The sequence below is a fragment of the Vespa mandarinia genome, chromosome 9 (genome assembly GCF_050613455.1).
Source record: "Vespa mandarinia isolate Hongniang chromosome 9, ASM5061345v1, whole genome shotgun sequence".
Lineage (NCBI taxonomy): Eukaryota > Metazoa > Arthropoda > Insecta > Hymenoptera > Vespidae > Vespa > Vespa mandarinia.
Window position 1 is genome coordinate 6678503 of NC_140818.1, and position 16498 is coordinate 6695000.

Here is a 16498-nt window from a genome sequence, read left to right on the forward strand (position 1 = left end):
TATGTGTGGATAAAAAAAAGTAAACGTGTGTCAGTGCATTGGTTTAGTGTAGTCGCGTCCTTGTCTGTCTCCTTCTTTCTCTTTTTTCCACCTCACCTCTCCCTGACGCCCCTTCCGCCGTTCTCGAATATATCTATCTGTTTCTGCTCTATTCTCTTTCTTTTCTTTTTTTTTTTCTTTCTTTTTCTTCCTCCCTTTCTCTTTCCTTTTCTTTCTTTCTTCATTTCTCCTTCTCACTAAGGTAGTAGATGTACGCCAGTACTGCGGTATTCCGATAGCGCGCGCGTTATTCCTCACGCGGAGAAGAAGGAGAGACGGGTGCGTGTGTGACTTCTCACAGCGAAGAAATGTCGTCGATAGTAGCGGCACTTGTAGCAACGAAATAAACGGTGAAACATGTCCGGTCCGATGGTCAGTCGTTCGCAGACAGCCGACGGCGTTGATTTTAGATCTTCGATGCAAACGATACGTTGCGTCCTTTGCGAAAAGACCGACAAGCTGTCAAGGTGTTCCAGATGCAAATCAGTTTTCTATTGCACGAAGGAACATCAAAGGCGTGATTGGAAACGTCACAAAGAATTTTGTGGAATCCGTGCAACATGGCCAAATGATTCTTCGCTCGTTGTACTTTCCACAAATGATACAGATGAGAGTCATACTTCTGCTGTGACGGCCGATCATTCTTCTTCGAGAAAACGTTGCACGAAGAACACACGACCGTTTCCTAACCTAACCGACCAAACTCAACTAACCAGCAAAGTCTTCGCTGAGCTAGTAGGTGATCGTGCTGTACGAGAAAAGTGCGACGACAAGGATTTTTCACGTTCTTATCCTTTGAAACTGATTCGAGGTATGATCTCACTCATCTTCCTTTCTCTTTTCTTATTCCAGTTTTTCATTTCTAAATTAATCTTATAATACAATATTAATCCGATTTTAACGGATCGGAGATAATCCTAATAACTAAAGTAAATACAACAGTAATTTTTAATCGTATTTGAATCTCGATCGATTTATTACTATTTTGTTTTTTCTCCTTATTTTGCTTTTTTTTTTTTTTTTTTGCTTTTTTTCTTTTTTTTTTTCTTTTTTTTTTTTTGTATCGTTTCGTATGTACTTTGAGAGATCTCAATGTTAAACTTGTTTTACTTTGCTTTTCATGATAACGTTATTTATTTTTGAAGGATTTCCTCTTTTCTAATATAAACATTTTCTTTATTTACAGATTCTAATAATCGATCTGAGAACTTAGTCTATCCAAAATACGAAGATCAAAATTTTAAGAAAAAACAAAACGGGGATAAATCGAAGAGCAACTTGATTATAAAAGCTGATGGTTGGACTTCTCCTATAACTTACGAAGGTAGTTCAGAAGATACGATTTTGGGAGCTAGAGCGGAATTATTGAATCCTGCCTTAGAAAGTTCTACAATTCTTGGTAGTTTGCAAGATTCAGAATTAGATATGCCGACTCATCATAATGGCATAAAAAATTTCCCAGATGTTCAACTTCGTGAGGAAGACCTTTTACCCCCCTTTTTGCATAGAAATAAGAACAATTTAGAGGAACTGATAGGCGAAATTTGTAGAAATGTGATCAGAGACATGAATGAATATGGTGTGTGCGTGGTAGACAATTTTTTGGGTGCTGATAAGGGCCTCGCGGTGCTAAAAGAAGTTTTAAATATGTATAGTGCTGGATTATTTAAGGATGGACAATTGGTTTCCAATAAGGCTAGTGCAAATGATTTAAAAACAATTCGAGGTGATCAGATAACATGGCTGGATGGAAAAGAAAAGCCATGTCAAAATATAGGCATGCTAATATCTCAAGTTGATGCTATTATCATGAGGGCAAACAAAATGCACAATAATGGCAAGATGGGAAGCTATACGATCAATGGCAGAACAAAGGTAAGTAAAGGGGTATAGATTTTTGTAAAAATTTCTGTTTATTCACAAAAAAAAAAATGTACATGTAATAATTTTTATTAATTTATATAACATTGTAATTTGATGTTTTTCGTTTAATTAAATTTTTTCTCCGTTTTTTCATTCGAATAAGAAAACGATATCTTTATCGCTACATACAAAATGATATGATTTCGAGACTTAGTAACATTAATCATCATTTGTATTAAAAAATAAAAAAAAAACTAATATTATTATACTTCCGTTATTTATGCTGATAGAATCAATATCTCGAATAATCTCTCTCGATTGAATTTACCAAATATTCTATCATTTTGTTATTATAAATGGACATAATTATCGAGAAGAAAGAAAGTATTTTTTTCTTCGTGCGATAATATTCTTTAAAACTAATATAAAATGTTTCAATAACAGTAGCGCAAACAAATGGAAGGGTGCCGTAGTAAGAATACGTGTATTCTTTCTCTACTATGGTCGGTGCGATCAAATATCAGTTGTAAAATTAGCTGAACCATTTAGCATGAGCTTTTCCAGTCTGGGATTATTTACACCGTTGATTACACAGATAGAAATAGGTTGACAAAGAAGGAACGTTAAAAATAACATTCTTCATATTCATCAATAGAAATTTTAATATTTACTTAGTAAAATTTTACAATCTTTATTGTGATACAAACATTGTGATTCATTTTATAAAAATCATTTTAAAATATTTACACTTCAATTATAAGGTTTTCGATAAATTGCAATTTTGGAATCGAAACAAAAAAAAAAAGAAAGAAGGAAAATTGTTAATCGTATAAGGATACACACGAGAGAAAGAAGAAAGGAGAATGGATAGGAAGGGAATAAAAAGAACAAAGAAAAAAAGAAAAAAAAAAGAAAAAAGGAAAAAAAAACAAGATACAAAAAGGAAGAAAGGAAAGTAGAAGGAAGAGTAGGAATTTAGTGGAGAAGGTCAGGATCCTGAAATCGTCGCGATCTTCGAAAGAGATCTCGGACGTTGAACGAACATGGCTCACGGGAGAGAGGGGAATGGTAGAACTCACGAAGTGCAGTCGGTCACGTACGCCTTTACCCACTCCCCACTCCTTCCCCCACCCTTTTTCTCGTTTATCCGTGAAGCCACCCACGAGCCGCGTCATTCGTACGTATTACGTACATGCGTACACATGTATGTATGTATGTATATATATATATATAAATAAACAAATAAATATATATATATGTGTATATATATATATATATATATATATATATATATATATATAGCATGTCCACTTAGGTAGAAAGCGGCAGTTTTATTTGCGCTTTTTTTTCCTTTTTTTTTCTTTTTTTTTCCGAAAATCGAAAGTTGATTCAGGCGAGAATTGTTCTCTAACCTTCCTGAAGGTGAACGTCTTGCGAAAGGAGAGGTGTGCGGAGAATTGCGCCAAAGATTTATCATGATTTCTATATAGATGTATCTATATTTTTTATTACGTAGAAGCAGTTTGCAGTTCTCTTTTATATATATATATATTTTTTTTTTTTATTTAGTATCGTTCTTTATGATATATATGTAATATATTATCATTATCATTATTGTATATAAAAAAATGTATCACTACGATGGTGATATTCAAAATTAAAATATTAATGTCGTATATAATGACGATTCTAAATGTATGAAGTTTAATTTGTTAAACTTTTAATTCATTTTATGTACACGCACGCATACATATAGCGGGTCAACAAAATATTCGATCAGTTTTTCGAAATCGAATAACATTTTGTGAACTGGATAAAAAAAAAAAAAGAAGAAGAAGAAGAAGAGAGAAAGAGAGAATACGCGTATATTCTGGTTGTTAAGTAAATATAGGATAATTAATGTTTTTTATTTTTTTTTTTCTTTTTTTTTTTTTTTTTTTTTTGTTTCACCAACGATCAAAAAGGAAATACAAAATGTGCCTTTTCAATATCACAAAATCTTTCTATGATTATTCAAAAATTTATATTCACTATTTATCCTTTATAGAAAATGAAGTTATTTAATTTGTAAAGGGTGTCTGAATATTTTTGTAGGTGTACTATATATTTGTAAAACGATTTCGCTTCGATTCTTTATCTAGTGTGCGCACGTACGCACATTCTGCGACGTTTATTATTAGACCGATAGATTTGGGATCGAATAGACTCTCCGAGGCCTATTTTAAACAATTGATACACCTATCGATCGAAAATCAAACTATAAAGAGAATAAAGTCGAAACTTATAATACGAATGTATTTAACGATACGTCGATTACAAGAGAGTATAAAGGTATCGATCGATAGTAGAGTTCAAAGGAGCGCGCTTTTACCACTTTATCGCTCATCTATGTAGAATTTTACGCGACGTCAAACGTTAAGCACTAATCGAAGAACAAAAGGATCCATTAATTCATTTTTACTTATATTAGAAGGGAACAATGTAACTGGATCAATCTAATCGATTTTATCGAGATAAAAATAAAAATAGAGACAGAGAGAGAGAGAAAGGGAGAAAGAAAGAAATACCCGGCAATATTCAAACGATCGATCGATTTATTCTCATCGATTTATTGACTTGCAAACGTTCGACCGTTTGATAAATATTTTCCTATCTTCGCTTATCCTCGAACATGACGTATTTGTTTTATTTGGCAATCAATTCTAATCCTTTTCCCTCGACTTCTCTCTCTCTCTCTCTCTCTCTCTCTCTCTCTCTCTCTCCTCTCCCCCATTTCTCTGTTTCTCTCTGATTGCTGATGTGACGTTCCAACAAGAAATTAGTAAATTGCTCCTGCGCGATATATAGGATACACAGAATTTTATATGAGTATCTTAAAATCTCTTTAAATTCTGTTCGCGACTGAGATAAAATTAGATCATGTTGAAATAACAATTGTACCTTTTCTTTTTTTTCTTTTTCTTTTCTTTCTTTCTTTCTTTCTTTTTTTTTTCCTTTTTTTTTCTTTTTTTTTTTACGCCGCCAAGATTTAACCTCGAACAACAACGCGCTTCTCGCAATCGTCCTATTTAATTGGCTCCTCGCGCCGCCGCGCAGTTTATTCACGTTTTGTTGATTCCACTTATAATCCGAATAAAACGAATCAAAACCGATTGTCCTTGTATAGAAATTTTCAGGATAACTAAAAATGATAAATATTTTTGCGAATCGTGATAATCACATGATTATGATAATTCTAACGAGTAATTTAATTATTTTTTAATATAATTAAAGTTATCATTAAGAAAAATTTTTTACAATCGACGATGACATTCTTATATTCAATTTTTATTTTATAATATGCATATAATATCATGGCGATCTAATATCACAACGATATTATTCGTTAGACTGTGTTACATTCACCGTAGCTAATCAGAGAAGCGACAATTATCGCTTTGCTTTTTATCATGTCACGTACTTTTAAGTAGATTGTCCTTTTCTTATCAGAACATTCTTCTTCATTTTGTAAAGTGTTTTCTCTGGATAGACAAAAAAGAAGAGAAAAAAAAGACTCTTATCAATCTTTACGATTAATAGAAAAATAGGAAGTAAAATCCCTAAGGGATAACTTAGGCGAATTTTTACAAAACTCTTCCTTACAATGTTTTTTTTTTTTTTTTTTTTTTTTTTCTTTCCATAACTTAATTTATTTTTAAATGACTTACGCTAATCAAACAGATATTTTGCAGGATATTTAAGGAACGAGATTTTTTTTTTTTTTTTTTTTTTTTTTTTTTATTAATGTTTTTCTTATCGAATATAAACGTCCGATAGAGATTATTATAGGTATCAATGGTCACAATGTGTGATTATCTAATATGTTATGATAACGCATTCGTCTTTCTTTCATTCTTTTTTTTTTTTTTTTTTTTTTTTTTGTGTTTCTTTATTTTTTCTATAAAGTATTCTATACAATTTAAATTCGATGATTGTACGTACTGGTTATATTCAAACATTTCTTTCTTTCTCATGTTGAATTAAAATATTTATATTTTTCTTATAATTATTTTCAAATGAATAAAGGTTATTATTTTAACAGGCACAAAAACGTGTTTTGTACACGTGATGATACATACGTTCATACATATATACATAAAGACGTAGAATGTAGATAAACCTCGCGCGTATTCCTTACGATTCGTATTTACGCTCGTTCATCGTCCTCAACGAAATGATACACAACTTCGATTTAATGTCGTAGCTTTTATACATTATTTATCGCTTGTACACCTACAGTCATTAATTTATTATAATTGGATGGTGGGTGGTATAAAAGATTCTCCATAGATCTAAATTTACATTTCTATATCTTGTATTATCCCTTTGATTTTATTCTATTATATTTATAATTTATAAAAAATATTAATGTATTGGTAATATACATATGTATTAAAGATCTGACAAGCCAATTGTATGTTTATATGTAATTGGCCAATGATATTAATTTTTTCGTCGCTATAATTATTATCAAATAATAAAAACTAAAAGTTACTTGTTTTCAAATATGAATATTAAAAATGATCCAAATGAATATTATATGTGGAACATTTTATCATGAAATAAATTATTGACCTTTTGACTTGGACAGTCTTCATTATATATATATATATAGAGCTATACGAATATTACTGATATTTTTTGTTGTAGAATAAAATCGAAATGATAAAATGAACAAAAATAAATAAAATTCATCATACTAATAACCTTAGATATACATCAAAGTCGATATACAATATTGACTTTATTAATGAACGTATCCACTCAATATTCATTTGATAATTTTATATTCATAATATTTTTTAAGACAATATGTCCGTTTTTTTTTTTTTTTTTAATGTCGATATAGTCTATACAAATTTGTACATGAGATTTTAAGATTGACGAAAATACAACAATAAGCGAAGGACAAGCCTAGGGCCAAGGCTAATGTTACACGTGTTTCCAATTGATAGAGATACGTGATAACTCGCACGAAGGGTTAAAGCTAGGCTAATAGTCTTTTTCTAAAAATGTGATTTTGTCATGTTCTTTGTATGTATGTTTGTCAATATGACTAAATCATGTTCTTTGTATGTACTTTTTATATCGTTAGAAATATCATACAGAGACGCAGACACGTGTATTCTTTATCATTTTTATCATTACATTAATTTTTAATCATTACTTTAATTCTTCTTAATGAAATATCATATAAAATAAAAGAATTTTTGAAAAATTATACGTACCGACATACACACGCGCGCGCGCACGCATACAGAGACACAATATATATATAATGAAAAGTACTTATTATTTATTTTCATTATTTTGTTTGTATATCTATTGTTCGTTTCGTACAAATGATTAGTTACTATAAAAAAAAAAAAAAAGTAATATCATATAAACAGATGTCGTGCAAATAGGAATGTCGTTTATATAATTAATTAGGAGAGAAATCATAGAGGTTAAAGAAAACTTTGTTACTGTCACTTCTGAATAATAGAAAACTACGGGAATACCCGGAACATTTGATATGTTTTGTTATCGAATTTTCCTCATTGTCGAACACACACATGTTCCAATATAATAACGTAGCTTCTTAACATTTAACTCCTATTACGACATCCATAAGTAGTACTCAAAACTCGAAAGAAAAAGAATTTCACTTCTTCAGATGTAAAAGTACGATAATGAAATTTCAAAACTGTGATTATAGTTAGAAATTCTGTATTTTTAATCCTCTATAATGTGAAACTTGTAATATATAATTTAAATTAATATAATTAACATTATTAAAAATTAAAATAATTAATATAATTATACTATACTCTCTCCAAATATAATTTATACTTAGGAAAGATTAATTAATTTTCCGGGCATGAACTAATTGTGATACTTTTCTGACGAAAAAATAAAATAAAATAACATGTAAATTAAAAAAAAAATATATATATATACTGCGAGATCTTTTAAGTTACATACATGATGTTATAAAGGGTTAACAAAATGAAGATACGAATGTACAATGTACATCGTACTTTCAAAATTATATTTATGTGGGTCATTGCTCGATAACACGACTAAGTCTTCTCTCTCTCTCTCTCTCTCTCTCTCTCTCTCTCTTATGATTTTTTATTGACCTTTTCTGCGATGTAACACAACAACATTTCTTTCTTCTCTCTTACGTTCTTTTTTTCTTTTGTTTCCTTTTTTTCCAGGCAATGGTAGCTTGCTACCCTGGTCACGGTTCGCATTACGTGAAGCATGTGGATAATCCTAACCGGGATGGACGATGCATCACTGCGATTTACTATCTAAATCAAGATTGGGACATTAAGGTAAATCCTTTGCCATTTTTAATCATAATCACATTCTTTTCTACTCCACTTATTTAATTATCGAATTCCATTTGTAATTTCGTATATATTTATGTACAATGAAAACATTCGCTTTATCGGTCGTTAAAGAAAAAAAATTTATGTATATTGATTTCTTAATGTCTTCTCAGACGCCATATTGAATTATATAAAAAAAAAACTTGAAGATATATATATATATATATATATAAGGTATAAAAAATAAAATACGTCATACATTCTCAATATATATATTTAGAGTATACAAAGAAATAATAGATCAAAAAGAAATTTTCCGCTAATTTTTTTTTTTTTTTTTTTTTTTTTTTTTTTTTTTTTTCCTTTTTTGAAATATGTAGCATACGTAGATATATATATAATACATAGTCGATTCATGCATATGATTCACGCATTTACGAACATATTCGTCATCTAAAAGCAAACTTTTAGCGCAATAAATTTGAATCATGTTGTTTAAGAATATGTTCGAATGAAAATCTCGAATATGTAATCTCTATTCGTTTGTAATCATTAAAAACTGGGGTTTCATATTTCCAACGTCCTTATAAGACGATTCAAAATCCGTGTCCTTCGTACGAAAATAGGAAAAAGTAAAGGCATGAAGGGTTTTAAGATGCTTACGTGCTGAATCCAACGTACACCCACGTATAAGAGACAGCAAGAACTCGTATGGCTCGAGTTTTCTCGCTTGCTTGCTTGCTTACTTGCTTGCTTGCTTGCTTGCCTGTTGAGCAATATTTACGTTGACCTACACGATAAATATGGGAGACTTTTAACACATGTTCTGTTCAAGGACTGCCGTACCAGGTGTAGGATATTTTAAAAGAACGGAAGTTTGATACATAAGCTGTCTCTCAGTTTAATCTCTATTAGAATCACTGAAAAGATGTAGTTGTTAACTCTCTATATTTTATTCATGTAATTTTAATATCATATACATATATATACACATACATATATTATATTATATACATATGAGCTGATAATTATGAAGATGATCTAGATTATATATTTTTCATTTTGAAATATTTGGATATTTAAATTTGAATTATTTAAAAATTATTTTTCTATAATAACAAATGGAAAAAGTAAATATATTTATTTATAATATGATTTAAAAATGTTTAAAATATCACCCGATAAAATATGTCTGTCTTTTAATGTCTCAAATGTCATTTTCATAATCATCAACTTATATATATATATATATATATCCATTTTTTTTTTTTGGTTTAATTTTATTTCATCTTATCGACACAAAAATAATTTCATTTTGTTGCAATAAAAAATTAATATGTTATAGAGGATTGATGTTGAAGATATTTTGTGTCATTGTCAAAATTTAAATGACAATCTCTCTGTATATATTTATATTAAATATTAATCTTGGAAATTCGATTTAATCTAATTGTAAATAATCTTTTTTTTTTTCCCCGAATAATCATATATCGTTGATTCATTTTATAATTATAGAAAAATGGAGGCCTTTTAAGGATATTTCCAGAAGGTTGGCGCGACCAAGTAGCCGATATCGAACCTCTATTTGATAGAATACTCTTTTTCTGGTCAGACAGAAGAAATCCTCACGAAGTACAGCCGGCATACAAAACGAGATACGCAATCACATTATGGTACTTCGATGCCGAAGAAAGGAACCAAGCTTGTAGAAGGTATCAAAGGGAAAGTAGGTTGATGATCGAATTTACCCCAAAATTTTCCTCAATTTATACTTTGAATTTTTCGTTTAATAATTAATTCTTGTTAACTCATTTCATTTGAATAATATTTCATTTGGAGCAAGATTTAATCTATTAAATTGTTTTTTGTTTATATTTTGAATAAATTTATGAAATATATCAAATTATAAATTGAATATAAAATACAGATAAACTGTTAAATATTGATAAAAAAAAATACATACAAACATATATATATATATATGTGTATATATATATATATATATATATATATATATATGTGTAAATAAATAACAATATATTATAAAGTTTTTAAAATAAAAATAAAATGTACGTTTTGTTCTTTCTCTTATTTTTGCTTCATTCGTTGCTTAAATAAAAAATCCGTGATGACGTCACTGAAGAGGAATTTATTAAAAAATAAAAATAAAAATAAAAATGCTAACGAAGAGGGATTCATTAAAAAATTCGTCATTAAGAAAAAAAAAAAAAAAGAAAAGAAAAAAAAAGAAAAAAATAATCTCGTCCCAAATGTAAAGACAAAGTTAATCGTATAAAATAAACTTTTTTCTCACAATGTGTATATTATTTTCTTTCTTTCTTTTTTAGGAGAATTATTACATGCAAAAGCGGCGGAGAGTTCATGAGACGCAAAGTCTGAAGGACCTTTAGACCGTCCGTCGACTGAAATTCTAACTTTAATAGCTGAACTTACACATCTGTACATAGTTACATATGAAAAGAAAGCATTGGTACATAAAACGTATTATTATGTATTAAATATATATATATATATATATATATATATATGGAGTGGCTATATATATATAGCCAATAAATTTTGCGGGAGGAATTGAATAGTGTATAAAAGAAAAACAATACAAAAGGCAAAGGATAACGAAAACTTAAGGCTTATCACGCGTGAAAATGTGCAATAGACGTAAGAACGTTCCTTTTTTACAAATGATACTGTAACATATATAGATTATAGGTATATATATGTATACACATTCGACGTTCTAAGCGCATATATCTCTGCAGTTCTTACATCGTTAAAATAATTTTTAATCACATTTTTTTTTTTTTTTTTTTTTTTTTTTTTTTTTTTTTTTTTTTTTTTACCTTATTTTAATGCTCAAAATCTTCTCACCAAATATTTCAAATAACAACTTTAATATCCGTTTCGTTATTATTGAAAGAATAATTATTTCTTCCTTTCATTCTTTTATCTTAATTTTATGCGAATATTTTAACACGAATAAGTATTGAATTCTTTGTCCTTGGTAAAATTGAGAAAAATATAGCTTTGTCATATCGTTTTAATATAATTTAAGTGATCTAAGCTCCCTTTGATTCTTACATATGGACAATTATATTTATATAATTATGATGAAACAATACGCATATACAAGTGAAAAATATCGTTGAATGATTTTCCTTTTGTACTGTGTAATCTCATGTGACATTATTGTTTTTTTTTTCTTTTTCTTTTTTCTTTTTTTTTTTTTCTTTTTTTTTTTTATCATAAAATTGCATATTTCTAAATAAAGACGCCACGATTGATTTACCAAGAATCATTCATGATTCCAGTACGAAAAATTGAGGAATATCAAGGCCCAATTTGTACTTGTAATATTGTTATATATATACTGTGAAGTTGTAGGAGCACTGTGTTTAATATTGTATGTATCTATTTATATAAATCAATAATGAAAGCAAAAAATTAGTACGTATCGTTTACGTCCTCTGAAAACATTTTCGCACGTAAGATTATTCTATTAGTCCAGAACTTATTATTATTATTATCGATAAATGAAGAGCATTAGGAGAGTTTAAAAAAAAAGTATATATTACGTTTCATAATGTTAAACTTATCTCTGATGTATCCAAATCGTTAGTAAACATTAATAAGTTATTTTCTAAATACTCCTTCGTATTGTATTATTGGATACAGAGGACCCAAAAATGTACCCCCGGTATTCTCGATAAGTTATTTCCGATGTTTATGTTTTATTTAATTTTACATACATATAATCGACGTTAATATTTGTTGTAATTTAAGTTATGAAATAGACAAAAATTTATCAAGTATTGTAAAATGACGTGATTTTGTTATTTAGAAAATTAATAAATGCCTAACAAAATGTATAGATGAATATTTTCGGATAATTGATAAGAAAAAAAAAAAAAGAAAAAAAAAAGAAAAAAAAAAGAATCAACAACTTTTGCTAGAAAAACTTTAATAGTAATTTATTTATTATACATTTAATATGTTTCACTTGAAATTTACTGCGTACTTGGAATTTCACAATCTTCGATTATATTTGCTGCAGGTACGTATGTCTTAAATGAAAACTTATTATTTGGAAATGATCCAGGATTAATCACATGGCAATTTGAGTAAACAGTCGAATATGGTTCATACTTATCCGCGACTACAATTAAATCGGGCGTAGGATGTAAACGTAAGGCATAATCGTGTGTCCAATAAACAGGACTTGCTGTAAGTGTTAAAGGAACCAAATGTGCTTGGCAAATAATAGACTTAGCGAACTGAAACATATTAAATAAAGTTTTTCTTTTGTAAAAGAAAATTTTCATTTCAATTGTTTATATTTCTTGTATATTAAAAAACTTACATGATTAGGTACTTTTGATTCTTCTCCACTAGGAAAACGTAAAGTGTTTCTACACATTTTTATCAATATATCTTCTCTATATACCACAATCTCTTTAGTACAATATTGAATTCTGCAAGGATTAGTGGCAAATATAGCTTCTGGTATAGCTTTTTGAATATCTTCGACCACATATTTGGACAATGATCGTCTTGGTAAAATCTTTGGTGCGCCCAAATCACAAGGACCTGGTACAAATATAAATTTCGAAGACGTCTTTATAGTCGGATATTGAACTATTAAATCGGCTAATTTCTTGAAACCTTCCTTCATTGCTGCTGGACTGAATTCATTTTCAGGAAAACTCAAAAAATTCCCACATATTACAAAAGCTATTGGTGGAATGTCCACTAATCCATCCAACATAATTTTAAATTTAGATAATACAACCGAATTGTCAAGCCATAAATCAGATAGAAAAATTATCATTCCATTTTGATTGGATTCTTCATATACTTTCAACTTTTCAGATAATTTCAATGACGTAGGATGAGGTCCACCAAATGTATTAGCATCTCCAAAATCTGCACGTGAATTATCAGATGATTCTGGCGGTGGAAATCCTATTTCTTTAACATATAATACACCATTAGTGTAAGTACCACTAACTAATACCATAGAACCTTCCATAATCAAACCATCTTGAAAAATGTATATACAATTGTAAAGAAAATATACGTGAATATAATAAATGTAATAATGACTATATAAAATTGATGAATTAGATTAAAAAGGATATTGCATGTCTCAAATCAATTTTTAATGCTCCTCCTGGGTCTTCCAAATAATAATGATTTTCAGAAAATTCAGCTATAAGGCCTAATAAGCAAATATCCCTTGTTTTACTCTCGCTGTACAAGGATTCAATAGGTGTTAATTTTATTCTGGATACATTTTTTTCTCCAAGCTTACGCGAAGTGAATAGTTCATGTCTTAATATCCTATATAATATAGTTTCAAATCTATCTTTAAAAAGTATAGTCTTTTGTGTTACATCTGAATATAAATCCATAGTGCTTTTATGTAACACAAATTTTTTCTTGTTAAGATCATATGTAATCTTTGGTATATCATACGCATCAATGACATTTAATTTTGTCTCAGTTTCTTTTAATACATCTGATCTCATAAAATCTGTAATAGCAATTCTAATGTGATCTACTTCCACATGTGGATTTTCTAAATTTTGGGATAATACTCGCTCTACCACACCCGTAAGCCAATTTTCTTGTTCATCCTCATTTACTTGTGATAATTGTTTGGCAACAGAAATACTAAGTGTTCTAAGCAAAAGAATTTGTATAAATTAATGAAAATTAATATTTATTATCCAAAATGATTAATATAATAATTTATATTGTTAAAAATATCATCTTACCTTGATAATACAAGTCCATAAATAGAGAAAGTCGATTGAACAATTTTAATTAATTTTTCATCAACCATGATTTTAACAAATCTAAATTATTACAAATTTCATAAAAATTTAATTCTAATTTTTATAAAATGTACATCCTCTTTTGAAACGAAAATACTGTTAGACGTAAGAATACTTAAAGACGTGTTTATGTACTTTCCCGCCTTTTTCTTTATTACCTTGAAATATCATTGATATATATCCGTAAATCTATCTAAATCTATCTAGTCGCAATATCAAAATATAAGATGTTTGTATATTCTGTACGAGTTGCTCTTCTTAAATATTTTGCTTAACGATATACTTCGTGGTCATTTGCAATAAATATAGGATGTAGAACATAACCAAAGAAATAAGAAAATGGCAGCGAACGAAAGGGAGGCAGAATCTCTTAAACCTCTTTTTCGTAATCTTATGGCAGACGATCCTGAACCAGAGGCTACAGAGATAGAAAGTCTTTGTGTAAATTGTGGTAAAAATGTAAAAAGAAATAGATATATTTTTATAAAATTAAAAATATACGATATTTCGTTATTGACCATTTGTTTCATCTATATTTAGGGCATTACAAGACTTCTCTTGACGAAAATACCGCATTACAAAGATGTCGTGGTAATATCCTTTGATTGCGAGAATTGTGGTTATCAAAATAATGAAATTCAAAGTGGAAGTAAAATATCTGAAAAGGGTATTAAAATTACCTTGGAAGTTAGCTCGCCAAGAGATTTGAATCGTCAAGTAGTAAAGTCAGATTATACCAGTGTTCATTTGCCCCAAATAGATTTTGAGATACCTGCGAGATCTCAAAAAGGAGAAATTACTACGATTGAGGGTATAATAGATCATAGTATCGAAGGATTGGAACAAGATCAACCAAGACGTAGAGAAGAATATCCAGAAACTGCAGAGGAGATAGATAAATTTTTAACAAAATTACGTGATCTTAAAATACCTAGCAAACCATTTACAATAATTTTTAAGGATGTCTCTGGAAACTGCTATGTTGAAAATCCAAAGGCACCGCTTAAAGATTCTGAATGTAAAATTACTTACTTTAACAGATCGGAAGAAGAAAATCGTTTATTAGGGATATATAATGACAATACAGAAGGTCTTTTAACACCTATACAAGATGGAGAACATACTCTTGAAGATATTGAGGGTGAAGTTTTATCTTTTCCTACAAATTGTCCAGATTGTAATAGTCCTTGCGAGACTAATATGAAATTGACGAGTATCCTTTTTCCTAAGATCAACAATAATTCTATTCTACTTCTTTACGAAACTTTTTATTTATTATAATTAAAAATTATAATATATTAAAGACATTTACTTTTTCCTTAAGTTTTAACATAGACATACCACATTTTAAAGAGGTCGTAATTATGGCAACATTATGCGAAGCGTGTGGTCATAGAACTAACGAAGTTAAAAGTAGTGGAGGAGTAGAGCCTCATGGAGTAAAAATAGAGGTAACGGTTACGGGAAAAGAAGACTTTACTAGAGATGTATTAAAGTCTGAAACATGCTATATGGAAATACCAGAACTTGAATTAGAAGTTGGCCCAGCGGCTTTAGGTGGCAGATTCACTACTGTAGAAGGGATTATTGCAGCGACTAAAGAACAATTATCATCATCCACTACTTTCACGGGTGATAGTACAGATGCTGAAAATGTTAACAGAATGCAAGCATTTATATCACAATTAACAGGCGTTCTTGAAGGGAATAAAACAATAACTTTAATATTGGATGATCCAGCTGGAAATAGTTACATACAAACCCTTTCTGATGATGGACCCGATGATAAATTGAAAATCACAAAATATGAAAGAAGCTTTGAGCAAAATGAAGAACTTGGACTCAATGACATGAAAGTGGAAAATTATTAATAATGCAGTGACTTGTATGAAAGAATGCAAACATAATATCAGGAAAGTACAAAGAAGGAAGGATACGTATTATACGGAATTATAAATAATAAGAATGCAATATTGTAATACATTTTTATCATGGGTTTAGGATACAACATGTAAATACATGTTTTATATTTTGTTCTTTGATCAATTTTATTTCATCCGATGTAATGCATCTTAAAAATCGTCAGCAGCACGTCTAAAAAAATAATTGAGTTTTATTCCTTTTTCTAATCTATTATAATGCGTAACCCTCTCTAACACATACACTATCGGAATCGAATCGAGTTTCTTCAAATTTGGAAATTTTTTCATGACCTGAGTACGCCATGTCTCAGTATCCATAGTTTCGCATAAGGGATTATTTATAAATAATAGATCTTCTAAATTAGGAATTTCTTGAAAACGATTGAATTCTACCCAATCTCGTATTAAATTATTACCAATATAAAGAACTTTGAGGGCCTTAAGTACGTTCACACCTTTCGTT

General features: G+C 29.2%; 4 protein-coding genes across 15 annotated transcripts in view; 2 read left to right on the forward strand and 2 right to left on the reverse strand.

Annotated features, from left to right (window-relative positions):
• The first annotated feature begins 211 nt into the window (after positions 1-211).
• Hph (HIF prolyl hydroxylase) lies at positions 212-13290 on the forward strand. Of its 3 annotated transcripts, none has more exons than XM_035870213.2 (6): positions 212-850; positions 1226-1914; positions 8142-8261; positions 9774-9984; positions 10607-10749; positions 13146-13290. In XM_035870213.2, the coding sequence occupies exons 1-5, from the start codon at positions 397-399 to the stop codon at positions 10642-10644; spliced, it is 1512 nt and encodes a 503-aa protein (XP_035726106.2). In that variant the 5' UTR covers positions 212-396; the 3' UTR covers positions 10645-10749; positions 13146-13290. The 3 variants fall into 3 exon arrangements, with proteins under 3 accessions (XP_035726106.2, XP_035726107.2, XP_085515322.1); XM_035870214.2 differs by having other exon boundaries at positions 9774-9970; XM_085659196.1 differs by lacking the exons at positions 10607-10749; positions 13146-13290 and having other exon boundaries at positions 9774-10208.
• On the reverse strand, positions 12207-14434 carry DNApol-epsilon58 (DNA polymerase epsilon subunit 2). Its single transcript, XM_035870210.2, has 4 exons — positions 14054-14434; positions 13415-13958; positions 12637-13326; positions 12207-12550 (listed from the first exon to the last, which is right to left on the reverse strand). Exons 1-4 carry the CDS (start codon positions 14119-14121, stop codon positions 12284-12286), a joined length of 1569 nt encoding a protein of 522 aa, XP_035726103.1. The 5' UTR covers positions 14122-14434; the 3' UTR covers positions 12207-12283.
• A 3-nt stretch (positions 14435-14437) lies between these two features.
• Zpr1 (zinc finger protein Zpr1) lies at positions 14438-15984 on the forward strand. The gene is made up of 3 exons (XM_035870215.2): positions 14438-14572; positions 14654-15326; positions 15449-15984. Exons 1-3 carry the CDS (start codon positions 14453-14455, stop codon positions 15982-15984), a joined length of 1329 nt encoding a protein of 442 aa, XP_035726108.1. The 5' UTR covers positions 14438-14452.
• Positions 15985-16091: 107 nt separating this feature from the next.
• The window catches only part of LOC118443363 (dynein axonemal light chain 1), a 4114-nt gene continuing 3707 nt past the window's right edge, over positions 16092-16498 (reverse strand). For 7 of the 10 annotated variants that reach the window (XM_085659198.1, XM_085659201.1, XM_085659202.1 and 4 more), the window contains one exon: positions 16186-16498. This exon is cut by the window's right edge and continues 168 nt beyond it. In XM_085659198.1, coding sequence (XP_085515324.1) covers positions 16186-16498 — 313 coding nt within the window. The other 3 variants (XM_085659203.1, XM_085659204.1, XM_085659205.1) reach the window with 3 other exon arrangements.

What these genes read in the sequence shown, in the direction of transcription:
- Hph (XM_085659196.1), top strand. Translation starts at nt 397, where the DNA reads ATGTCCGGTCCGATGGTCAGTCGTTCGCAGACAGCCGACGGCGTTGAT. An exon ending in TCCTTTGAAACTGATTCGAG is followed by an intron (nt 851 to 1,225) that starts GTATGATCTCAC and finishes CTTTATTTACAG; the next exon opens with ATTCTAATAATCGATCTGAG. An exon ending in ATCAAGATTGGGACATTAAG is followed by an intron (nt 8,262 to 9,773) that starts GTAAATCCTTTG and finishes TTATAATTATAG; the next exon opens with AAAAATGGAGGCCTTTTAAG.
- DNApol-epsilon58 (XM_035870210.2), bottom strand. Translation starts at nt 14,121, where the DNA reads ATGGTTGATGAAAAATTAATTAAAATTGTTCAATCGACTTTCTCTATT. An exon ending in AAATTGATTTGAGACATGCA is followed by an intron (nt 13,327 to 13,414) that starts ATATCCTTTTTA and finishes AATTGTATATAC; the next exon opens with ATTTTTCAAGATGGTTTGAT. An exon ending in AATCAAAAGTACCTAATCAT is followed by an intron (nt 12,551 to 12,636) that starts GTAAGTTTTTTA and finishes AATATGTTTCAG; the next exon opens with TTCGCTAAGTCTATTATTTG.
- Zpr1 (XM_035870215.2), top strand. Translation starts at nt 14,453, where the DNA reads ATGGCAGCGAACGAAAGGGAGGCAGAATCTCTTAAACCTCTTTTTCGT. An exon ending in GTGTAAATTGTGGTAAAAAT is followed by an intron (nt 14,573 to 14,653) that starts GTAAAAAGAAAT and finishes ATCTATATTTAG; the next exon opens with GGCATTACAAGACTTCTCTT. An exon ending in GACTAATATGAAATTGACGA is followed by an intron (nt 15,327 to 15,448) that starts GTATCCTTTTTC and finishes GTTTTAACATAG; the next exon opens with ACATACCACATTTTAAAGAG.